General features: G+C 48.1%; 1 protein-coding gene and 1 non-coding gene across 3 annotated transcripts in view; one reads left to right on the top strand and one right to left on the bottom strand.

Moving 5' to 3' along the window:
• PSKH1 (protein serine kinase H1) overlaps nucleotides 1-24,644 on the bottom strand; it is a 38,253-nt gene extending 13,609 nt beyond the window's left edge. Inside the window, exons 1-2 of one of the 2 annotated variants that reach the window (XM_053604521.1) lie at nucleotides 24,527-24,644; nucleotides 6,883-7,909 (exon numbers count right to left, since the gene is read on the bottom strand). In XM_053604521.1, the coding sequence (XP_053460496.1) occupies nucleotides 6,883-7,839 (957 nt within the window). In that variant the 5' untranslated portion in view covers nucleotides 7,840-7,909; nucleotides 24,527-24,644. The remainder of the gene's footprint in view (nucleotides 1-6,882; nucleotides 7,910-24,526) is intronic. The other variant, XM_053604529.1, reaches the window with a different exon arrangement.
• On the top strand, nucleotides 16,126-16,229 carry LOC128580367 (small nucleolar RNA U13). Its single transcript, XR_008378661.1, has one exon. It is a non-coding gene; the product is annotated as a small nucleolar RNA U13 (small nucleolar RNA).
• Nucleotides 24,645-25,059: the final 415 nt, after the last annotated feature.

The following is a 25,059-nucleotide window of genomic DNA, read 5'->3' as shown; positions in this document are numbered from 1 at the left end:
CAATAGCTTGAGGCTCTGTCTCAAAAACAAACAAACAAAAAAAGAATCAAGGCTCCCAACAATGCACACCAAGCCTGCCCAGACCTCTTCAACCTCTGCGTCATTATTCCCAAACAACTTCCAGTTCATTCTTAAGCAGTCAGCATGTCTCCTCTGGGCCTCCTCCTTCTCAAAACCCACCTCCTGCAGGAAGCCTTCTATTCAAGTCAATGGAAACCACTGAGTCTGACAGTGAGTGCATGGACAGAGGTTCCAGGGAACAAGCACTCCCAGAAAAGGCATGGTGTATGGAAGACACCACTCACTATGAAAGGAGGCAGGAGCCTGGGCACTGCCAGGGTGGGAGGATAGCTTGAGGCCAGGAGTTTGAGACCAGCTTGGTCAATATATCAAGATCCCATCGCTACAAAAAATTAATTAGCCAAGCCTGATGGTCTGTGCCTGTAGTCCCAGGTACTCAGTAGGTGGAAAGATCACTCAAGCCCAGGAGTTTGAGGTTACAGTGAGCTATGATTATGCCACTGCACTATAGCCTGGGTGACACAGTGATAGACTACATCTCTAAAAATAAAAGGGGGACAAGGACAGAAAGAGTACCCCTAGGAAGGCACCAAGTGCATGAGATTTACTCTGGTGAGAAATTCTGCGGAACTCAAGAGTGGGAGAGCCTTCATTTGCACAGAAATACCCATTCCACACTCAGGTAAGCATGCTCTCTCACAGGTTTTCCTGGCAAAGGCTCACTCACTTAGATGGCCTTTGCCATCACATAGTATAAGACAGATGGCTGGGGGGTTGTGTGGAGAGGGCCCAGCTGCCTGACCTGATCCTCACAGTCCATGTTCCAGACTTTTCGGGCCTAGTGGCTATATGCCAAGGCCTGTCTGTAGGTGATCTCAAACTCCATGGAAATGTGGAACAGGCCTTCCATTTTTCCCCAGGTGTGCTTGTAGGTAGGTAGTGACCAGCAGAACAAAAAGACAGACTAGTCTCCAGTTCAGGGAGGCTAATCTAATGACAAAGTCCCCTCCCCCAGAAAACACTCCAGATAAATCCCTCCCAACCCAGGACACTCCATAGAGAATGGTGGAATTTGGTTTTGGAGTCAGCAAAGCTCCTGGTAATAGACAAGGACCAGCAAGGCCTGCCAGGGATTTGACTCTGGAGCTGTAAATTGATGCTTTTCAGCTCCAGGTAAAGGGTAGCGGGGGCAAAGGCTGGGCAGTGGGCACTGCCCCATCCCTACCTCCCACACACCCCAGGAATCTCAGAGTCATGCCCTGTGAGACTCTGTCTCAAAAAAAAAAAAAAAAGAAAAGAAAAAAAAAGAATCTATGTTGTAATGAGGTCCCAGTGGATCTTCATGAACATTTACAGTATGAGAAGAACTGGCCTTCACAACTCACTGACAGGGTCCTGATTTCTTTTCTTTTTCTTTTTTTGAGACAGGAAGCAGAATCTGAGGACCAAGTCTTCTAGCTACAGTGAGAGCAGAAACCCTGACTCCATTCCCTACTCCAGATAATCAATAGTCACTTAGCAAGACTGTGCAAGCTCCCATTAGATAAAGTGCCTGATCAACCACTGCTAGAATAAGGAACTCTTAGGCAAACCGAGAGACTTTTACAGAGTTTTTCCTCTGTCAGTATCTCTTGGGAAATCTCTTGCCCTCCCTCCCACAGCTAAGCTCAATACCCCTCTGCCAACTGGACCTTGAATAGCCTGGCACCACGCAGAGCTCAAGGGGTCAGAGCTCCCAGAACACAAACAGCTTCTCAACCTTCAGGCAGTCATAGGTCTATTTTAAAATTTGTTTCAGCTACAACCTCACAGGGTTCTCCAGACCCTCCTATGAGGATGACAAACTTAGTGAACTCCTACAAGCTCCTCTAACTGACCTCAGCGGCATGTGAACCTGCCCCTCCGGCCACTCCCCCTTTTTCCCTCCTGTCTTTCTGCAGATGTCATTCCCCTTTTCTCAGTCTGAGCCCATCTGGCCATCCTCCAAAGCCCAGGCCCTCTCTCCAAGGCTGTCCCTGACAAACCCAGCCCATTTTTAAGGCACCTACCTAAAAAAATGTGTCCCTCAAACACTGTCTGCAGGCCAGTAGAATCAATACCACCTGAGTGTCTGTTAGAAATGTGGACTCAGTAAGTGAAGACTCACTAGGCCCCACTCAAACCTGCTGAATTAGAGTCTATATTTTAGCCAGCCTGGTGACTTATGCCTGTAATCCTAGCACTGTGGGAGGCTGAGGAAGGAGGATTGCTTGAGCTCAGGAGTTCTAAACTTGTCTGAGCAAAAGTGAGACCCTGACACCACAAAAAATAAAAAACCCAGCTGGGCATCATGAAGCGCACCTGTAAGCCCAGCCACTCGGAAAGCTGAGGCAGCAGGATGCCCACAGCCAAGTCTCATAAGGGCATAGGGCATAGGGTGAAACTCTGTCTCAAAAAAAAAAGAAAAAAAGAATCTATGTTGTAATGAGGTCCCAGTGGATTTGCATGAACATTTACAGTATGAGAAGAACTGGCCTCCACAACTCACTGACAGGGTCCTGATTTCTTCTTTTTTTTGGAGACAGAGCCTCAAGCTGTCACCCTGGGTAGAGTACCATCACGGCTCACAGCAACCTCCAACTCCTAGGCTCAAGTGATTCTCCTGCCTCCGCCTTCCGAGTAGCTAGGACTATAGGCGCCTACCATAACGCCCAGCTATTTTTGGTTATAGTTGTTGTTTGACAGGCCTGGGCTGGATTTGAACCTGCCAGCTCAGGTGTATGTGGCTGGCGCCTTTGCCGCTTGAGCCACAGGCACCAAGCCGAGTCCTGATTTCTTTTTAACTCTTCTGCATGGAAGTGAGGTCAAATATGACTAGAATGGGGGCGGCACCTGTGGTTCAAAGGGGTAGGGTGCTGGCCCCATATGCCGGAGGTGGTGGGTTCAAATCCAACCCCAGCCAAAAACTGCAAAAAAAAGAAAAAAAGAAAAAAAAACAAATATGACTAGAATGGGACCTAATGATCACCACTTACAGATACTCACTTCACAGCCAGATGGCCTCCTTAGAAGCAGAAGCAGCATCTCCTTCAAGTCCGTGCCAGCACCCAGCCATGCTTTTCTGACTACATCCCAGGACACTGGGAAAGGCTTACTTATCACCAGTTTATACCTACCAGATAGTGCCAACCTGATGACCAACCTATATCTGAGAACCAAGTAAATGTCAGGGCGTTACTGAGGAGAACCAAAATCAGGATCAAGGGTTCTTCCCCCAATTGTCCCCTCTGTCACCACCTGTACCTGCTCCTCTCAATCCTCTCAGTCTCCTCCATAAAAAACAAAAGCTGACGCTTGCCCTAAGGATGATGGAAACCAAATCCAAAGTTTTAACTCAACTTTGAATCAAATCTAATTAGACTGAAATGGTCCCAAGTGAGGCAGTTCATTGCCGGGCACTTCTGGCTTTTAATTCAGTATTGAGGGGCTATTCCCTGGCTTCCCAAGCTGTCATTCAGTACCAGCATAGTCTCCTTTACTGCCTTGGTACAGTAGGTAATTTGAGAGCCAGATTTTCTGCAGAACCCACCTGTCCACCTAAAATCTGAGAGTAGCCTTGGCGCCTGTGGCTCAAGCAGCTAAGGCGCCAGCCACATACACCTGAGCTGGCGGGTTCAAATCCAGGCCGGGCCCGCCAAACAACAATGACGGCTGCAACCAAAAAAATAGCCAGACGTTGTGGCGGGCGCCTGTAGTCCCAGCTACTTGGGAGGCGGAGACAGGAGACTCGCTTGAGCCCAGGAGTTTGAGGTTGCTGCGAGCTATGATCCATGGCACTCTACCCAGGGCAACAGCTTGAGGCTCTGTCTCAAAAAAATAAAAAAATAAATAAAAATAAAATCTGAGACTAACAGTAGGCCAGGCCTGAGCTCTCTGCATAGCTAACCACTCCACAGTAAGCACCAGCTAAACTACAGTGGCCCTTTCACCATGCCACAGGTCCTAGTTAGCGTAAACCTTCACTCCTACCCACCCCTCTCCTAAGAGTGGTACAAACACACACCCTCCCCTGTGCCTGAGACACAGCTGGCCTGAAGAAGGTGGCTTGCCTCCCTTCCTCATACCACTTCTGAGGTACATGACCTGGAGATACCCCTAGAAAAAGAGGTCCTTGACAGACCCCACAGACAGGTCCTTAAACACTGATGGCAAAGTTGTGTAAGGCTGTTGGATGACACCTGCAGGAAATGCTGGCTTGGTTAGCTGGCTAGGGCCAAAGAGTGTGCCCAAAGCCCCAGAAAGCAAGCTGGGCTGCAGAAGGGAACTGATCTCAGAACACTTTCCCCTCCATACATACCCAAGAGACACAGATAACACTTTGGTGGGCCCAGGCCTGAGCACAGCACTCTGTGGGGAGCACCCTGGGAGAGAGAGGGCCCACAAAGAGGGGGCCTTCACTGCATTGGCAGAATCCTGTCATCCCACAAAGGTACCTCACCTCCCACATAAAGGGACACGCATCCTTTTCTTCACGGCCTCCCCAAGGAGCACACCATCCTGCTCTAGCTCCCAGTATTTGCTGTTTCTTGCAGTCAGCCTGTCTCCCACCCAGTCAGCATCCTTCCTAAGTAAGGACCAGCCAGTCTTACTTTTTCTGTATGTTCCTTCAGCTGCCAGTACTGCTAAAACTTAAGAGATTTACAGCTATCAGGACTATAAATGAATCTAAAGACACAAAAGATAGCTTGCCTGCTGGCTGAATCTGGCCCACAGGTTAGCATTTGCTGGCACCCAATAAATTACATTCCAACATCTGAAGATCAGATTTTCTGGTTTCTCTTTCAAAAAAGTCAGAACATTGGGCGGCGCCTGTGGCTCAGTGGGTAGGGCGCCAACCCCATATACCAAGGGTAATGGGTTCAAACCCGGCCCCGGCCAAAATGCAACAAAAAAAATAGCTGGGCACTGTGGCGGGTGCCTGTAGTTCCAGCTACCTGGGAGGCCGAGGCAAGAGAATCACCTAAACCCAGTAGTTGGAGGTTGCTGTGAGCTGTGTGATGCCACGGCACTCTACCAAGGGCAACAAAGTGAGACTCTGTCTTTACAAAAAAAAAAGTCAGAATATCTGGACACACAGGATCCTCGGTGTTGTGCAGCAAAAATGAGAGATGAGAAGCAAACTGCTCCTTGAGACTGAGCATGTTCACTCTAGCTTGCCTGAGGCCTCATGCAGCAGATGCTTGGGAGGCCCTGTCCCACGTCCACTCAGCCCACCTGCCTCTGTGGCAGACAGCTTCCCACTGCCAGTGTCTGCATTTCTCTGCTTCTTTGCTGGAGGACATTTCTCCAGGATTAGCTAGCATTCAGGACAGCCCAGAAGCTCCAGGAATTTAACACTCCCAAAGAAATTCTCAACTCATGAGGTACAGGAATCAGTGGATTAGAAAAAAAAACAGGCGGTGCCTATGGCTCAATGAGTGGGGCGCTGGGGTGCTGGGTTCAAACCCAGCCCCGGCCAGAAACTGCAACCAAAAAAACAAACAAACAAAAAACAAACCCATGGCAGTGGTATAATTGAGGGATGGTCCACATGATTTTTTTTTTTTTTTTGAGACAGAGTCTGATTTTGTCACCCTCAGTAGAATGCTGTGGCATTACAGTCTCACAGCAACCTCATACTCTTGGGCTCAAGCGATTCTCTTTGCCTCAGCCTCCAAGTAGGTGGGACTACAGGTGTTTGACACAACGCCCAGCTATCTTTAGAGATGAGGTCTGATTCTGGCTCAGGCTGGTCTTGAACCTGTGAGCTCAGGCAATACACCTGCCTCAGCCTCCCAGAGTGCTAGGATTATAGGCATAAGCCATGGCACCTGGCCCCCATTTTTTTGTTTTGTTTTTTTGAGACAGAGTCTCAAGCTGTCACCCTCGGTAGAGTGCCATGGCATCAACCTCCAACTCTTGGGCTCCTCTTGCCTCAGTTTTTCTAATTTTATTTTATTTTTTGCACTTTGTCACCGTTGGTAGAGTGCCATGGAGTCACAGCTCACAGCAACCTCAAACTCTTGGGCTCAAGTGATTCTCTTGCCTCAGTCTCCCAAGTAGCTGGGACTACCGGCGACCGCCACAATGCTTGGCTATTTTTTGGTTGCAGCTGTTTAGCTGGCCCAGGCTGGGTTTGAACTCACCACCCTCGATGTATGTGGCTGGTGCCATAACCACTGTGCTATGGGTGCCAAGCCGCCCACATATTTAAAAATTTTTTTTTTCTTGGGCAGGGCTGCATTTGAACCCACCACCTCTGGTATATGGGGCCAGCACCCTACTCCTTTGAGCCACAGGCGCCACCCTTAAATTTTTTTGAGACAGAGCCTCACTCTATTGCCCTGGGTAGAGAGCTGTGGCATCATCATAGCTCACAGCAACCTCAAATCCCTAGGTTCTATTGATGGTCCTGCCTTAGCCTCCCAAGCAACTGGGACTACAAGAGTCTGCCACAATACCTAGCTATCTTTAGAAATAGGGTCTCATTCTTGCTTTGGCTGGTCTTAAACTCCTAATCTCCCAAAGTACTAGGATTACAGGCGTAAGCCACCACTGCACCTGGTCATGACAGGGAACTTGTTAATGTACTCTTTATTGGTGGTCTCCCTTTCCCATTCCTTCACTTGTGATTACAGGAATCACATCCAAATAAACTATCTGCTCCCCCGTCCTGATCTCAGGGCTCACTGTTAGGGAAACTCAAACATTCTGCTAGTCTCGCTTTGTCATTTTTATATCACCAGCCTGGTCCTCACAGCATGTCCCTCTGAGAGCTAGAGGACATACCCCCTACCCAAAAGCCTGCCCGACATCACCTGAATGGGGGCAAGACACACTCACCTCCCCCGAGTAACTGTACTTGCCCCTGAGGATCTGCCGGTACAGCCGGGTACGATTGTCATCCTCAAAGGGCATGGTGCCACTGAGCAGGATGTAGGCAATGACTCCCAGTGCCCACATGTCCACTGAGTTGGTGTAGGGCTTACGGACCAGGACCTCGGGGGCAATGTACTCCGGAGTGCCACAAGTGGTCTTCATCAGGCAATCATCACCCTTCTTGCGAGCACTGGCCAGGCCAAAGTCGGTAATGATGATCTTAGAGTCGGTGCCTGGGTGGTAGTAGAGCAGATTCTCAGGCTTGAGGTCTCGGTGTGTGATGCCCAGCGCATGCAGATACCGGACACCATCCAGCACCATCTGCAGCACCCGTGTGGCATCACGCTCAGTGAAGGAACCCTTGGCGATGATACGGTCAAAGAGCTCTCCGCCTGTGGCCAGTTCCATCACCATGTACACACGTTCCTGTGTCTCAAACACCTCCACCAGCTGGATGATGTTGGCATGACGTACCCGGCGCAACACGCGCAACTCAGACTCACACACCTCCCGCCCCTCCCGGTACTTGGTCTCGATCATCTTAATGGCATATGGCTGCCGGGTAGCTCGGTGTTCCACACGTACCACTCGGCTGAAGCTGCCTCGGCCAATCAGGGCCTTAATGTCATACTTAGCTGTCACACGTGGGTCAAACTTGGCCCTGTACTTAGCCACCCTGGCTCTGCGTGGTGGTTCTGAGGGAGGCTGTGTGTGGCCAGTAGTAGGGGCAGTGGGGTAGGGGTATGCATACTGACTGGCTGCTGGAAACCCAGCTTTGAGAGGGCCAACACTGTCCACCTCTGTGATGAAGTGCTTGTACACATCACTCTTAATGCCACTAAGGGGCTCCACCTTCTTAACCAGATCCAGCTGGACATCCTTGGGTGGCTCAGGAAGGACCTTGCTTGTCCCACAGCCCATCACGGACACGAGGTCATCCTTTCCAGTGAGGCTGGCAGGACCTGCTCTGCAGGCAGTGCCCCGTCTACACCTATACAAATAGAAGAGAGGGCAAGTCAGCATGGCTAGAACACCTATGAAGGGAAACAAGCCATCATTCCCAGCCCCTCTTCCTCAATAAACCTAGTCTGATTAAGACTCATGTCCCTGAATGGGAGGAGGGCTTTGGTACTCAGCTCATGCTCATCAGAGGGTCTAGTTGAGACGCTGGGTCTGAGCTCCACATCTCCCTAGGTCTCGGTCTCATGCTGCTTGAAGACCTTGAGAGAGGGCAGGAACACGCACCAGGCTCAGATGTCACCCTCCTCTCTACTCTGCCTGTGTCCCCTAACCTAGTTGAAGTCCCATGTTTTTAAAATATTAAAATCATTCCTCTTGTTGCTCTGACTCATCTTTTCTGAAATGGGGGTGTGGAGCGTTGGAGGCCTGCTCTCCAACACCATCATCCACCAGGGCTCAGCAAGCTGCTTCTCCAAGGCCTCCCTCATGGATTTTTCCTGGCCCATTAGGCCTCTTACAGGGGTTGGACCCCCTGCCTTTAACAAACAACAACAAACCACTTATCTAACCTCACTCTCCTGGATGGTTTCCTCTGCTTCACCAATGTACCATTCCCACACTGGCAGTTTAATATGCTGTCCAGGGCCTCTCACTTCCCCAGTTTTCCTGCATGGATAGCTAAAATCCCAGACAAGGTCCAGAGCTAGTTGGAATCAATCTCAGTGAACTTGGGACCACAAGCTTCAGCATACTGCTAACCAGGTGACTGCAAAACTAGCCTAGTCATCATTCGAGAGCCAAAAGGGTCTTTGATCTCAGAGAGGACACTGGCAATTCAATCTAAATGTAGATCAGGGCACCCTGATTCCTGGGGATGAGGATCAAGGAGCCCCGCCCACTTGCTTCCCAAATATGGACCACTATTATTACCCTGGGGATGGTGGGTCCCTGGACAAGGTGAAGTGTTGAAGTTACAGCTTTCCAGAGATCACCAAAACTACCTTTCTCTCAGTCTATCTGAAGAAAATTGCTGAGAATTTCCTATTTATTATGACACTTAGAATTGGGAGTGAAATTATCACTTCAGGTCATTTATTACATATCTACTAAGTACCAGGAATGAATAAGACATGGTCAAATGTAGGTTATATCTTAACACACACAAAAATTAAAATGTCAATAAGCTCACAGTCTAAATGAAGAGAAAATCATAAAAACATAACATTATATAATGTTAATAATAAAAGTAATATTAATTCATAATAATATAATTTCAATATAGGATGGTGTTAAGCTTGGAAACAACAGAAGATACATGTAGAATGAGGTAGGGGTTAGGGAAAGCTTCATGAATGAGGTGACCCCCACACTGAATCTTGAAGCAAGAATGAGTCGTATGTGGAAAGGTGGAACTGGTGGTTCAGGCAAGGAAAATAACACACTCCAAGGCCCAGAGGCCCAGTGTAGCACTCTGTGCCTGGAAATGGGCAGTCTGGTAATACAAAGCGAGGCCTGGGGAGCTGAAGTTTTGGAAGGTCAGTGTGAGTCAGGTTCTGGGGAGCAGCTCAAGCTACGGTGAGGACCAGGACCTTCTTAGTGAAGGACAGCTATGAAAGGTAATCAGTTCTATGTTTAGAAAGAAGGGGTGGCGCCTGTGGCTCAAGGAGTAGGGCGCCGGTCCCATATGCCGGACGTGGTGGGTTCAAACCCAGCCCAGGCCAAAAAAAAAGAAAGAAGGATGAGAGGCCGGGCGCGGTGGCTCATGCCTGTAATCCCAGCACTCTGGGAGGCCGAGGCAGGTGGATTGCCTGAGCTCAAGAGTTCGAGACCAGCCTGAGCAAGAGCAAGACCCCATCTCTAAAAATAGCTGGGTGTTGTGGCGGGGCGCCTGTAGTCCCAGCTACTTGGGAGACTGAGGCACAAGAATTGCTTGAGCCCAAGAGTTCAAGGTTGCTATGAGTGACACCACAGCACTCTACCAGGGGGGGACAAAGTGAGACTGTCTCAAAAAAAAAAAAAAAAAAGGATAAGGTTGGACTCCAGAAGGGTCAGAGCAAGGACGGTACCTATGGCTCAAACCCAGCACTGGCCAAAAATCTCAGAAAAAAAAAAGTACACAGAAGGGTCAGAGCAGACTAAAAGGCCCAGTAAGAGTGTAGTACCCCAGGGCGGCACCTATGGCTCAGTCGGTAAGGTGCCGGCCCCATATACCAAGGGTGGCGGGTTCAAACCCGGCCCCGGCCAAACTAAAACAAAAACAAAAAAAAATAGCTGGGTGTTGTGGCGGGCGCCTGTAGTCCCAGCTACTTGGGAGGCTGAGGCAAGAGAATCGCTTAAGCCCAGGAGTTGGAGGTTGCTGTGAGCTGTGTGATGCCATAGCACTCTACCTAGGGCCATAAAGTGAAACTCTGTCTCTACCAAAAAAAAAAAAAAAGAGTGTATACTCCAGATTGCGGAGTGGAATCAAGAGATGTCAGCAGCTGGAGGCTAGGCACAAGTGGTGAGGCGAGAGTGAGGGTAGCACTCCAGTCCCTTGGTCAGTTCCTGGGAAAAGGGTCAGGAGTGCAGCAGAGGAGGCAGGTTTGGGAAGCAGTGGGAAGAGTACAGTTTTATATATGTTGGGGTACATATGGAACATGCATGTGATATTTACTGTGGGTTATGGGATATATAATTTGATGTCTAAAAAGAACTGGTCAAGGTCAGAGACACCATGGCTGCTTAACAGTAGTGGTTGGGGCTAAGCAACAATTACACCTCTTCACCCCCTTGTGAAGCTGGCAAGTGATCCCATCAAAGGCAGCAGAGGGAGGCCCAGGCAGGATTTACTGTGACACCTTGAGGGGCATAGAGAACCCACAGAGGCCACCAGATTACAGTGAGTCAAGGACCTGAATTTAAGGTGATGAAGCCAATACTGACCAATATGACCAACTCTTTCAAGGAGCAAATACATCATTGAAACATAACCAAGACTTTGATTACAAATCCATCAAATACTTGGCTCGGTGCCTGTGGCTCAAGCGGCTAAGGAGCCAGCCACATACACCTGAGCTGGCAGGTTCGAATCTAGCCCTGGCCCACCAAACAATGATGGCTGCAACCAAAAAATAGCCAGGTGTTGTGGCGGGCGCCTGCAGTCCCAGCTACTTGGGAGGTAGAGGCAGGAGACTCCTTGAGCCCAGGAGTAGAGGTTGCTGTGAGCTGTGACGCCAAGGCACTCTACCCAGGGCAACAGCTTGAGGCTCTGTCTCAAAAAAAAAACAAAAAAAAAAAAACCCACAAAAAAACAGGGTGGTGCCTGTGGCTCAAAGGAGTAGGGCGCTTGTCCCATATGCCAGAGGTGGCAGGTTTGAACCCAGCCCCAGACAAAAACACTGCAAAAAAAATACAGGGCAGCGCCTGTGGCTCAGTGAGCAGGGCGCCGGCCCCATATGCCGAGGGTGGTGGGTTCAAACCCAGCCCCGGCCAAACTGTAACAAAAAAATAGCCGGGCGTTGTGGCGGGCACCTGTAGTCCCAGCTACTCAGGAGGCTGAGGTAGGAGAATCGTCTAAGCCCAGGAGTTGGAGGTTGCTGTGAGCTGTGTGATGCCACGGCACTCTACCGAGGGCAATAAAGTGAAACTCTGTCTCTACACACACACACACACACAAAAATACAAAGGAGGAATGTGGAAAGCATAGATTAAGGGTTCAGGTTTCAATCAGTGTATCAATAATTCTCAGCAGAATGAGGGGTTTTGTTTTTAGATGAGGCTTATCTTTCTTCACACAAGAAGATTCCTCCACCAACACAATCTCTTCAGGATTTGTTACTGTTCTCACCCAGACTCCCAGGAGGTCCCACATGGCCCTACCTGGCAACTTAGGAAATAATGTTTAAACAAAGGCATCCAAGTAGCAAGGTTCCTTTTCATAGAAGCCACAGATTTGAACTATGGACTCTGGAATTTTGCAGATTCATCTCTGCTTTCAGGGAAAATACAAAACCTCAATGCAGTAAAGGACTGAAGCTCAGGAAAGGAACAGCTCTTTGCCCCTTCCTGAGGCAGAACATAGACCTTTGACTCCAGATCCCCAAGACCACCTGGTAAGCAACATCTACCACCATTCAAAGGCAAGACAAACAGTGCCCAGGTGACAAGCACAGATACTCAAATGTCTCTTCTTTCTGGTGAAGAGGCAGAATCCTAGATTCACAAAATAAACAACTATTTTCAGGCATATGCACTGGCTCTTTTTATTTAAATGTGCATACCTAGTCACGTTCTGATAAGAAAAACTAACGTTCTGATAAGAAAAACTAACGCTTAGAAAAGGCCTGGCTTTTCACTTTAAACAAACAAAGCCAGCACAAGGATCTGAAGTAAGTCAGCAGTAAGAGAGCCAAGAATTTTCCCTGACATTCCTTCTCTCTTCTGGGACATAGTTTCTTTCACACTCATCCCAATAAGAGACTCTGTCTCTCTGTCTATATATATAATTTTTTTAATTTGAGACAGAGTCTCACTCTGTCACCCTAGGTAGAGTGCAGTGGTGTCATCACAGCTCACAGCAACCTCAAACTCTTGGGCTCACCTGATCCTCTTGCCTCAGCCTCCTAAGTAGCTGGGACTACAAGTGCCCACTACGAGGCCTGGCTAGTTTTTCTATTTTATTATTATTATTATTTTATTTTTGAGACAGAGTCTCACTATATCGTCATGTGCCAGGGCGTCACAGCTCACAGCAATCTCAAACTCTTGGGCTTATGTGATACTCTTGCCTCAGCCTCCCAAGTAGCTGGGACTACAGGTGGCCACCACAACGCCCCGCTATTTTGTTGTTGTAGTTGTCATTGTTGTTTAGCAGGCCCGGGCCAGATTCAAACCCACCAGCCCTCGTGTATGTGGCCTGTGCCATAACCACTGAGCTATGAGTGCTGAGCCGAGTTTTTCTATTTTTAGGACAGGGTCTCTCTTGCTGCAGCTGGTTTCAAACTCCTGAGCGCAAGCAATCTACCCACCTTAGCCACCCAGAGTGCTAGGATTATAGGTGTGAGCCACTACACCCAGCCTCCAATTAGAAACTCTTAAAAGATGGGTTTATGCTGGCTGGCACTTCATCATCCCAACTATAAATTGAAAGTGGAAGGGCCTGGCGGGGTGGCTCACGCTTGTAATCCCAGCACTCCAGGAGGCCTAGGCGAGCTGAATGCCTGAGCTCAGGAGTGGAGGCCAGCCTGAGCTAGAGCAAGATCCCACCTCTAAAAAAAAAAAATACCCAGGCGGTATAGCGGGTGCCTGTAATCCCAGCTACTCGGAGGCTAACGCAAGAGAATCACTTGAGACTAGGAGTTTAAGGCTGCTATGAGCTATGATGCCATGGCACTCTACCCAGTGTGACAGCTTGAGACTCTGTCTCAAAAAAAAAGAAAAGAAAAGAAAGTGGAAGAAACAGGGTGCTAGCTGAGTGGGGGACATGGACAACAGCTTCCAGGTGATCACAGCTGTTCCACACTCCTATCACATCTATTGAGTTCTCTTTCTACATTGGTTAGGTGAAAACACAGACATAGGGACAAGAGAGGTGGTTGTAAAACTCCCAGGAAGGAGGGCAGAGCCTTTTTCAGCTTCCAGTTCTCTTGTGTATGCCACCAGCACAGTATCCAGAGGGGGTGTAGGGGCCGGCAAGGATGAGTGAGGAAGCCTCAGGAAGAGACCTCCCAGGAGGATCACACTTCATAAGTTGTAAAACATCACCAACTCTAACATATGTGCAAAAGTACCCAACTCTCTAGAATTTGCCTCCACACCTTCAACTCTCAGCCTTATCCAAAGCACTCAAGGAGGTTAAGCCTGTTGGATGGAATATGGCAGTGAATGTGGGAATTCTACTGTCCTCACTGACACTCCACAGAAATGACCAACAGGAGAGGCACAGACTCATCCAAAACCAATCAGACAGTGGTGGCTAAATATGGACCCAAATTTAGTTCCCTCTCTGGGGCAACTTCTACCACACAAGAAAGACTTCAGAAGTGCCTGGGACTCATCAGAGCTCAGCCTCACCCAGTCAAGGTATTAATCCATCCCCATACCACTGAGCTGGCAAATCAACAAACCTTTACTGAGGACCTTTTCTGAAAGGCCCATCTTTAGAAACCTCCATACCAACTACATGAGTCACACTGCTCACTCCTCTACTCCAGATTGCCTTTGATCACTATAGTTGTCAGCTCCTACAGGGAACCAGCCACTTCTCAGGTTTCCAGAATGCCCTTGCTACCCAGCAAAGTGCTGAGCTCAGAGCAGGCATTCAGTATTTGTTAACAATGAATGAAACATGGCCTGGCTCTTAGATTTCTATTTGCAGCAAGGCAACAATTTCAGAACCTTGGAAATTTTCAAGTGGCAAGAAGAGGCCAGATGGATAAACCAGATCCATTTGCTTTGGATACCAGTGTAAATGTCCTCAACAATGCATAAAGCCTGTTTGGATTTTACAGATTGTTACCTAACCGCCAAAGCCAGTTTAGCCACAAGCTACTAGATCTAGCCCCATTTGTGGGAAAGGCTGGGGGGGGAGGGGGTGCCTAAGGGCAGGAACAAGGATGAATACTGAAATAATTTCCTGGCCATACTCAGCGCCTGTGGCTCAAGCAGCTAAGGCACCAGCCACATACACCTGAGCTGGTGTATGTTCAAATCCTGAGCTGGCGGGTTCAAATCCAGCCCAGGCCCACCAAACAACGATGGCTGCAACCAAAAAATAGCCAGGCGTTGTGGCGGGCGCCTGTAGTCCCAGCTACTTGGGAGGCAGAGACAGAAGACTTGCTTGAGCCCAGGAGTTTGAGGTTGCCGTGAGCTATGATGCCATCGCACTCTAACCAGGGCTACGGCTTGAGGCTCTGTCTCAAAAAAAAAAAAAAAAAAAAAAAAAATTTCCTGGCCATAGAAACAGGGTTTGTGAATGTCTCCCAGGCAGGGGCCCATGAGTGTCTAGTCTTCTCCAATACCAGCCCCCTAGATTTTTTTCTCCACAGCAAAGCTTTACAATTTTCAGCTGCACAGATCTCTATATTCTGCTCCCATGATTAGAAAGAGCATTGACCAACATCAAGTAGGTAGCAATCTCTCAGTAATCCCAGAAATAGGCAACTGCTAAACACCACATTTAACTATCAGGAGGCAAGCAGAGACAAGAGGCAAAAAACCCCATCACTTAATAAGGACCTCTCTAGCCTTAGAGGAAACTGTATGATTCTAATCTCTGAAAACAGGGGAAATGACCTACCAATTCCATTTCAAAAGTAATTCTATACTTCCATGACTGTGCAGAAGAAAGGTCACAGCAGCATTCTTTATAATAATGAAGTATTGGGGGCAGCACCAATTGTGGCTCAGTAGGTGGGGCACGGGCCCCATATACCGAGGGTGGTGGGTTCAAACCCGGCCCCAGCCAAACTGCAACCAAAAAAAAATAGCCGGGCGTTGTGGCGGGCACCTGTAGTCCCAGCTACTCCGGAGGCTGAGGCAAGAGAATCACTTAAGCCCAGGAGTTGGAGGTTGCTGTGAGCTGTGTGTTGCCATGGCACTCTACCGAGGGCCATAAAGTGAGACTGTCTCTACAAAAAAAATAAATAAATAAATAATGAAGTATTGGAAAAAACTCAAACATCCATCAATGAGAGAATTAAACAAATTAAGGTCTATTCATATAATGGAATATTCTGCAGCTGTTGAAAAGCATGAGGTAAATCCACATATATGGACAAGAAAGAAAGTTATCAGTCAATGAACAATTGTATTAACTGGGTATGTGCCGGGATCCATGTCCAGGATGTAATGTTAAGTAGTTTAAAAAGAGCATGTAGGGTGGTGCCTGTGGCTCAGTCGGTAAGGTGCCGGCCCCATATACCGAGGGTGGTGGGTTCAAACCCAGCCCCGGCTGAATTGCAACCAAAAAATAGCCGGGCGTTGTGGCGGGCACCTGTGGTCCCAGCTACTCGGGAGGCTGAGGCAAGAGAATTGCCTAAGCCCAAGGATTTGGAGGTTGCTGTGAGCTGTGTGACGCCACGGCACTCTACCGAGGGCGATAAGGTGAGGCTCTGTCTCTACAAAAAAAAAAAAGAGAATTGCTTAGGCCCAGGAGTTGGAGGTTGCTGTGAGCTGTGTGAGGCCATGGCACTCTACCGAGGGCCATAAAGTGAGACTCTGTCTCCACAAAAAAAAAAAAAAAAAAGAGTATGTAAAGCATATATCCAAATCCTTTTCTAGTTCACAATAACAACAATTGGGCTTTCATGCTACAGTATTAGATGTGCCTCCCTCAAACCTTATTATAATGTTGGTATATTACCCATGTGATATAGGGGGAAAAAAGCATACATCCAATGATGGATAAAAACAATTAAGAGAGGCTCGGCGCCTATAGCTCAGCAGCTAGGGCAACAGACACATACACTGGAGCTGGCGGGTTCAGAGTCCAGCCTGAGCCTGCCAAACAATAATGACGACTACAACCAAAAAATAGCCAGGGCGTTATGGGGGTTGCCTGTAGTCCCAGCTACTTGAGGCTGAGGCAAGATAATTGCTTAAGCCCAAGAGTTTGAGGTTGCTGTGAGCTATGATGCCACAGCGCTCTACCAGGCGACAGCTTGAGACTCTGCCTCAAAAAAAAAGAAAAGAAAAAAAAAAAAACATTTAAGAGATACTAGGTGGGGTGTGGCTCACAATTGTAATCCTAGCGCTTTGGGAGGCCAAAGTGGGAGCACTACTTGAGGCAAGGAATTTGAGATCAGCCTGAGCAAAATAGTAAGACCCTGTCTGGATAAAAACAATTTTTTTAAATTAGCCAAGCATGGTGGCAAACACCTATAGTCTTAACTACTCAGAAGCCTAAGCCAGGAGGATCACTTGGGCCCAGGAGTTTGAGGGTATAGTGAGTACTGAGTTATGATAATGCCACCGCACTCTAGTCTGGGTGACAGAGCGAAGAACCCTGTCTCAAAAAATAAATAAACAGGGCAATGCCTGTGGCTCAGTGGGTAGGGCGCCAGGCCCATATAGCCAGGGTGGTGGGTTCAAACCCAGCCCCGGCCAAACTGCAACAAAAAAATAGCTGGGTGTTGTGGCGGGCGCCTGTAGTCCCAGCTACTCGGGAAGCAGAGGCAAGAGAATTGCCTAAGCCCAAGAGCTAGAGGTTCCTGTGAGCTGTGTGACGCCGTGGCACTCTACCAAGGGCAACAAAGTGAGACTCTGTCTCTAAAAAAAAAAAAACAATAATAATAATAATAATAAAATAAACAAAGTTTAAGACATATATATGAAAAAATATATATATCCTGGAAAGGTAGAAGAGAAACTTGGTAGAAGAGAAAAATGATTGCTGGGGGTGTGGGGTGTGGGAAAGTGAGGGAGATGGGTAGAAGAAAGGGGAATCTTCTCACTTTTTTTTTTGAGACAGAGTTTCACTTTGTTACCCTCAGTAGAGTACTGTGACATCACAGCTCACAGCAACCTCAAACTCTTGGGCTCAAATGATTCTCGTGCCTCAGCCTCCCAAGTAGCTGGGACTACAGGCGCCCCCCAACAACCCCAGGCTATTTTTTAGAGACAAGGTCTCACTCTGGCTCAGGCTGGTCTTGAACCTGTGAGCTCAGGCAATCCATCAGCCTCGGTCTCCCAGAATGCTAGGATTACAGGCATGAGGAATGGTGCCCTGCCCTTAATTTCTCACTTTAAACACATTTCTACACAATTATAACAAATGCAATCAGTGTAGCCTAATTCCTTCTACCCACAATGAATTCCAAACAATAAAAAAAAGAAATGAACACATGTCTGTGCTGTTGCTATATTTTATTATTTTTTCTTGGCAGAGTCTCACTTTGTTGCCCTTGGTAAGATGTCATAGCATCATAGCTAACAGCAACCTCACCCTTGGGCTCAAGTGATCCTCATGCCTCAGCCTCCCAAGTAGCTGGGACTATAGGTCCCTGCCATTACACCCTACTGTTTTTAGAGATGGGGGGTTTTACCCTTGCTCAGACTGGTCTCAAACTTCTGAGCTCAAGCTATCCATCTGCCTCTGCCTCTCAGAGTGTTAGGATTACAGGTGTGAGCCACCAAGCCTGGGTGTTGCAATTTTTTTTTTTTTTTGAGACAGCTTCAAGCTGTCACCCTGGGTAGAGTCCCGTGGTGTCACAGCTCACAGAAACCTCCAAATCTTGGGCTTAAGCGATTCTCTTGCCTCCACCTCCCAAGAAGCTGGGACTATAGGCGTCTGCCACAACGCCCAGCTGTTTTTTGGTTGTAGTTGTCATTGTTGTTTGGCAGGCCAGGGCTGGATTTGAACCCACCAGCTCTGGTGTACGTGGATGGCACCTTAGCCACTTGAGCTATAGGCGCCGAGCCGCTATTACTATATTTTAAAACCATCTTCACACATTACATTTTGAAACTTATAAAAACATATATTTTTTTATTTTTTTACTTATTTATATATATATATATATATTTATTTTTTATTTTTATTTTTTTTGCAGTTTTTTTTTTGGCCGGGGCCCGGTTTGAACCCGCCACCTCCGGCATATGGGGCCAGCACCCTACTCCTTTGAGCCACAGAGAAATGTATACATTGGCTCAGCTCCTGTAGCACAGTGGTTATGGCACCAGCCACATACACCGAGGCTGGCAGGTTCGAGCCCAGCCCAGGCCTGCTAAACAACAAGGACAACTGCAACAAGAAAATAGCCAGGCTTTGTGGCAGGAGCCTATAGTCCCAGCTACTTGGGAGGCTGAGGAAAGAGAATCGCTTAAGCCCAAGAGTTCAAGGCTGCTGTAAGCTGAGACGCCACAGCTCTCCATTGAGGGCGACAAAGTGAGACTCTGTCTCAAAAAGAAAAAAAAAAAAAAAGAAATGTATATATTAATACAGGTTGTCCCAAAGGTAGCCCCTAAAGTCACAAATGGGAAAATGTAGTAAAACATATCTTTATTTACAAAATGTTCATAGCAAAATTTTACAAAGAGGTGCCCAACATGTAGAGAATTTTTTTTGTTTTTGAGACTCTCTGTCACCCTGCGTAGTGCCAGGGCATCATAGCTTACAGCAACCTCAAACTCCTGGGCTCAAGTGATTCTCTTGCTACAGCCTCCCAGAGTGCTAGGATTACAGATGTCAGCCACTATGCCCACCCTGTAGTGAATATTTTGTAAATAAAGGTATATTTAGCTACAATTTCCTATTTCTCCTATGCATGGTGACTTCAGGGGCAACCTTTGGGATACTCTGTATATATATAAGAAAAAAGTTGAGGAATATACACCAAATTATTACAGTGCTTCTGTTTAAAGACATCTGCGTTATTCACTCTTGTAATGTTTTAACTGTTAATAATGTTATTTCATGGGCGGTGCCTGTGGCTCAGTGAGTAGGGCGCCGGCCCCATATGCCGAGGGTGGCGGGTTCAAACCCAGCCCCGGCCAAACTGCAACCAAAAAATAGCCGGGCGTTGTGGCAGGCGCCTGTAGTCCCAGCTACTTGGGAGGCTGAGGCAAGAGAATTGCATAAGCCCAGGAGTTAGAGGTTGCTGTGAGCCGTGTGACATCACGGCACTCTACCAAGGGCAGTACAGTGAGACTCTTGTCTCTACAAAAAAAAAAAAAAAAAGACAAAATAATGTTATTTCATAATAACTACTGTTTTGATTTCTTTTAGAAAATTGTAACTAGCGACTTGGCATCTGTAGCTTAAGCGGCTAAGGCGCCAGCCACATACAGCAGAGCTGGCGGGTTCGAATCCAGCCGGGGCCTGTCGAACAACAATGACAACTGCAACCAATAATTAGCCAGGCGTTGTGGCGGGCGCCTCTAGTCCCAGCTATTTGGGAGGCGGAGGCAAGAGAGTCGCTTAAGCCCAGGAGTTGGAGGTTGCTGTGAGCTATGATGTCACAGCACTCTACCCAGAGCAACAGCTTGAGGCTCTGTCTCAAAAAAAAAAGAAAATAGTAACTAGGAATCCCAATTCTCAAGGACTCCAGCTGACAAGCATTAATTACACAGTAGAGTTGGTAGGCAGAGATCACTACCTTAAGGGTGAGGTAGAGAAATTCAAAAGTTTGCTGTGTCCTTTTCATTTTATCATGACTCCCAACTCCATCCAAAACAGTGGTTCTCAACCTGTGGGATGCAACCCCTTTGGAGGTCTCCTGCATATCAGATATTTACATTATGATTCATAATAGTAGCAAAATCACAGTTGTTTTTTTTTTTTTTTTTTTAGCGATATTCTGTTGCCCTCAGTAGTAGAGTGCCACGGCATCACAGCTCACAACAACCTCCAGCTCTTGGGCTTAGGCGATTTTTTTGCCTCAGCCTCCTGAGTAGCTGGGACTACAGAGGCATGGCACAGTGCCTGGCTATTTTTTGTTGCAGTTTGGCTAGGGCTGGGTTCGAACCCACCACCCTCGGTATATGGGGCCAGCGCCCTACTCACTACAGGCGCTGCCCCAAAATTATATTTATGAAGTAGCAACAAAAATAATTTTATGGTTGGGGGTCACCACAACATGAGGAACTGTATTAAAGGGTCGTGGCATTAGGAAGGATGAGAACCACTGATCTAAGATATCCTACCCACTATGCATAGCATTATCAGAAATAGAGACCCTGGCAATGTACCTGGAGTTCTCCTTTAAAAGTTCAATCTACAAATATTTGCTGAGCTCCTGTTGTGGCCAAGGACTGCCAGGAATTATAAAAAGGCAATAGCCATAGTCTTTGCTCCCAAGGATCTTAGTTACAGTCCAAATGGTTCTACACCAAGAATCCCTTGATTCATTACTTTCAGTATGCCCTGAAAGGTACTTCAAGCTAGGCAGCTTAGAAAGGGTCCGTCTGAAATCATTTTCTCCCAGCAAATAAAAACATCACATTTTTCTACCTTAGCATCACATCACACAACCATGGCAATAGAGGACTACACCAAGAATTAGCTCAGTGATGACCTAGCCAAGACAAACCAGCTTAACACTCACTGAGTAAAATTCCTGGAAGAAAAGGGAGTTTGAATAAATTAAGTCCCTCTCCAGCTCTCAACAAACAGAACTGCTTCCCTTCTTCCAGGGCTGTACTTCTCAAATTTTTCTCCTTGTAAATCTCAAAATACACAGAGATTGATACTATCAAATAATACCCTGAGAACTGTTTTCATCTATCTTGAAGTTTAAGGGTACTTTGGCACACCTATAGCCCATCCACATCATACAGTCAGGAAACTCTAAAGAAGATCAAAGTGGCCCATTTAACATGTTCCGCTCATAAAGTAAAATGAAGGCCAAACTAATATGTCACTCACTTACTATGAATTTGTGATTGATAGAGAACCTGAGTACCTATTTCAGATCCACAGACACTAGGATCTACTGGGGCATTCTATTCCAGGTGCCAAGCAAACCTGAAGTCAGAGGCAAACAGGTTTCCTGAAGACAGCACTTTGTCTAGCTCATTTATACTACTTAAAACAGCACAGAACTTCAATTAGATCTAGACGATATACTTATTCAGCAAACCTAACCTCTGGTGAGTCAGCATTCCAAATCTCTTCCAGGGGAAGGGCCAACCACATCTGACTGGAAGCACAGTATTGTCAAAAAGTTTTCTCTGATGACCAGAAATGACCTTGAGGAAATCATATAACAAAAGGCAGCTTCCTACAGGAGACTAAATCTGAAGAGTAAACAGGCTCATTAAGATGAGACATTCTAAGGGCCAGGCGCAGCATTCTGAGGCTGAGGCAGGAGGATAACTTGAGCTCAGGAGTTTGAGACCAGCCTGAGCAAGAGCAAGACCCTACTTCTACTAAAAATAGAAAAAATGCTGGGTGCAGTGGCCCACAACTGTAATTCTAGCACTCTGGGAGGCCGATGAAGGTAGATTGCTTCACCTCAGGTGTTCGAGTTCAGCCCGAGCCAAGAGGGAGACGCTATCTCTAAAAATAGATAGGTGTCGTGGTCGGTGCCTGGAGTCCCAGCTACTGGGGAGGCTGAGGTAAGAGAATCACTTAAGCCCAAGAGTTTGAGGTTGCTGTGAGCTGTGACACCACGGTACTCTACTCAGGGTGACAGGTTAAGACTCTGTGTCAAAAAATATAAATAAGACAGGGCAGCGCCTGTGGCTCGGTGGGTAGGGTGCTGGCCCTATATACCAAGGGTGGCGGGTTCAAACCCGGCTCCAGTCAAACTGCAACAAAAAAATAGCCGGGCCTTGTGGCGGTCACCTGTAGACCCAGCTCCTCAGGAGGCTGAGGCAAGAGAATCACCTAAGCCCAGGAGCTGGAGGTTGCTGGGAGCTGTGTGACAACACGGCACTCTACCAAGGGCAATAAAGTGAGACTCTGTCTCTACAAAAAAAAAAAAAAAAAAGTGTATACATATATATGTGTATACACACACACATACACACATACATATATGTAAATGAAGCCAGGCATGGTGGCTCACACCTGCAATCCTAGCACTCTGGGAGGCTGAAAAGGGTGGATTGCTTGAGCTCAAGGGTTTGAGACCAGCCTGAACCAGAGTAAGACCTTGTCTCAAAAAAATAAATAAACAGGCCAAGCGTGGTGGCTCACACCTGTAATCCCAGCACTTGGGAGTCAGAGGCAGGTAGACTGCCTGAGCTCACAGGTTTGAGAACAGCCTGAGCCAGAATGAAACCTCCTCTCTCTAAAAATAGGCTCAGCTTCCGTAGTTCAGTGAGTAGGGTGCTGGCCACATACAAGGAAGCTGGCAGGTTCGAACCTGGCCCAGCCTATCAAACAATGATAACTACAGCAACAAATAGCCAGGCATTATGGCAGGCGCCCGTAGACCCAGCTACTTGGGAGGCTGAGGCAAGAGAATCACTTAAGCCCAAGAGTTTGAGGTTGCTGTGATGAGGGCGACACAGTGAAACGCTGTCTCAAAAAGAAAAAAAATAGCCAGGCGTTGTGGCGGGAGCCTGAAGTACCAGCTACTTGGGAGGCTGAGGCAAGACAATCGATTAAGCCCAAAAGTTCGAGGTTGCTGTGAGCTATGATGTCACTGCACTCTACCAAGGGTGACATGGTGAGCTTCTGTCTCCAAAAGATTAAAAAAAAAAAAAAAGAAAGAAATAGAAAAATTAGTGGGCATTGTGGTGGGTACCTGTTGTCCTGTCTGCTGGGGAGGGCTGAGAGAGAAGGATTGCTTGAGCCCAGGAGTTTGAAGTTGCTGTGAGATAGGCTGATGCTACAGTACTTTAGCCTGAGCAACAGAGTGAGACTCTGTCTCAAACAAAAATAGACAAGGGTATGAAACCACAGAACTAACAGGGGGTTCATAGCAGGTTCATGTGCCTCACCAACAAACCACCACATAAAATGGAGCACAGAAGTGCTCAGGTTTTGTTGTTTTTGAGACAAGGGTCTCATTTTGTTGCCCTCTATTGAGTGCTGTAACCTCACAGCTTACAGCAACCTCAAACTCTTGGGCTCAAGCGATTCTCTTGCCTCAGTCTCCCAAGCAGCTGGGACTAGGCCACAACACCTGGCTATTTTTAGAGAGAGGAGGTCTCATTCTGGCTCAGGCTGGTCTTGAACTTGTGAACTCACGCAATCCACCCGCCTGGGCCTCTCAGAGTGCTAGAGTGAGCCACGGCACCCGGCCAGAAGTGCCTAGATTTTAACTACAGGGTTTTACTTCTACCAGATTATGAAGAGGCCTGAATGCCTTGCTAAGAAGTGTGGCGTGGGTGGCGCCTGTGGCTCAGTGAGTAGGGCGCCCGCCCCATATACCGAGGGTGGCGGGTTCAAACCCAGCCCCGGCTGAACTGCAACCAAAAAATAGCTGGGCAGTTGTGGCGGGCGCCTGTAGTCCCAGCTGCTCGGGAGGCTGAGGCAGGAGAATCGCTGAAGCCCAAGAGCTAGAGGTTGCTGAGTCCTGTGACATCATGGCACTCTACTAAAGGCGGTAAAGTGAGACTCTGTCTCTACAAAAAAAAAAAAAAAAAAGTGTGGCCTCTTTTCCTGTAGTCACCAAGGAGCCAGTTTTCAGCAATGAAGAATTTACTCGCTTTTTCAGGGAGGAATTATCACTTCAGCCGTTTCATGGAGGGGGACTAAGTGTGGAGGGCTAGGCTTTCCCTTGCAGGTAAAGGGATGACAGACTTGGCAAGCAGGCAACCAAGTGACACTCTGGCCTGCGTTTTCCCAGCCTCTACAAAGACGCTATCAACTGCCCCAACTGCCCCGCCTGCCCCAGACGAAAAGGAGGGGTGTGGAGTGGGCGCCGGACGCGAGAAGGCAATCGGGACAACTTAGGTCAACCTGACTCGCATTGGATACAGGACAGCTCAACAGTAGGTAAGACAGACGACCACGTCCACCAGCCCCGCGCGGGCCCAGAGATGGGCCACCCAGCACGACAGCACATCTCGAGGCCAGTCCAGGATCGGTCACTGAGGACCCCGAGCATACTACCGCCTGGCCTGCTTGCCGGATCCATAGGCCCCGCTGCACGGGTCACTGGCCGAGGGCAGCGGGCTGGGCAGGGGCAGGACCCGGTGGGCCAGAAAGCGACAGCGGCCGCATACTCGTCAGCCCCTCCCGTCCGTCGGGCTATAGCCCTAGGCCTGGTCGCCTCACCTCGCGCGGGCGGCGCGCTCTTCGGCATCTCGGTGTCTCTACCAACCGTCTCCGGGAAGTAGCCACAGCTACCGCCGCCGCCGCCGCCGCCATCCTCGGGCATCGGCGTCATGGCGTCATCATAGAGCGCGGCTGACGCCAAAACAAACCCGGGCCGCCTATGGGGCGGAGCGGGGGTGGGCTCTGGGGAGGCCTAGCAGCACTATTGGTGGCGCTCCGAGCGTGATTTGCCAATCAACGCCTTCGGGGCGGGGACAGGCTTTCTCCTTAGGGGTGGGTCTGTTTGTCCCTCCGAGTAGCTCGACTGCTAGCTGGAGCTGGTTGATCAACGCTATGTAGGGAAAGGAGGGACAGGGGAAGTAGGGAGGTGGTTTTAAGTTCCTGGTTGGGGCAAAGGAGGTTCTCTAGTGGGAGGTTGGGAAGCAGTGCGTTCCAAGAGGTTTCTGGAACTGCCTCGGAAACAAAGAAAAGGATTGACTTAAATTTCATTAAAATCTTTTTTTAAAACCACAAATAAAATAATTTCAGGCATA

This window comes from Nycticebus coucang, chromosome 2 (assembly GCF_027406575.1).
Source record: "Nycticebus coucang isolate mNycCou1 chromosome 2, mNycCou1.pri, whole genome shotgun sequence".
Lineage (NCBI taxonomy): Eukaryota > Metazoa > Chordata > Mammalia > Primates > Lorisidae > Nycticebus > Nycticebus coucang.
Note: the sequence above shows the minus strand (reverse complement) of the source record. Positions and strands in the feature narration are given on the sequence as shown.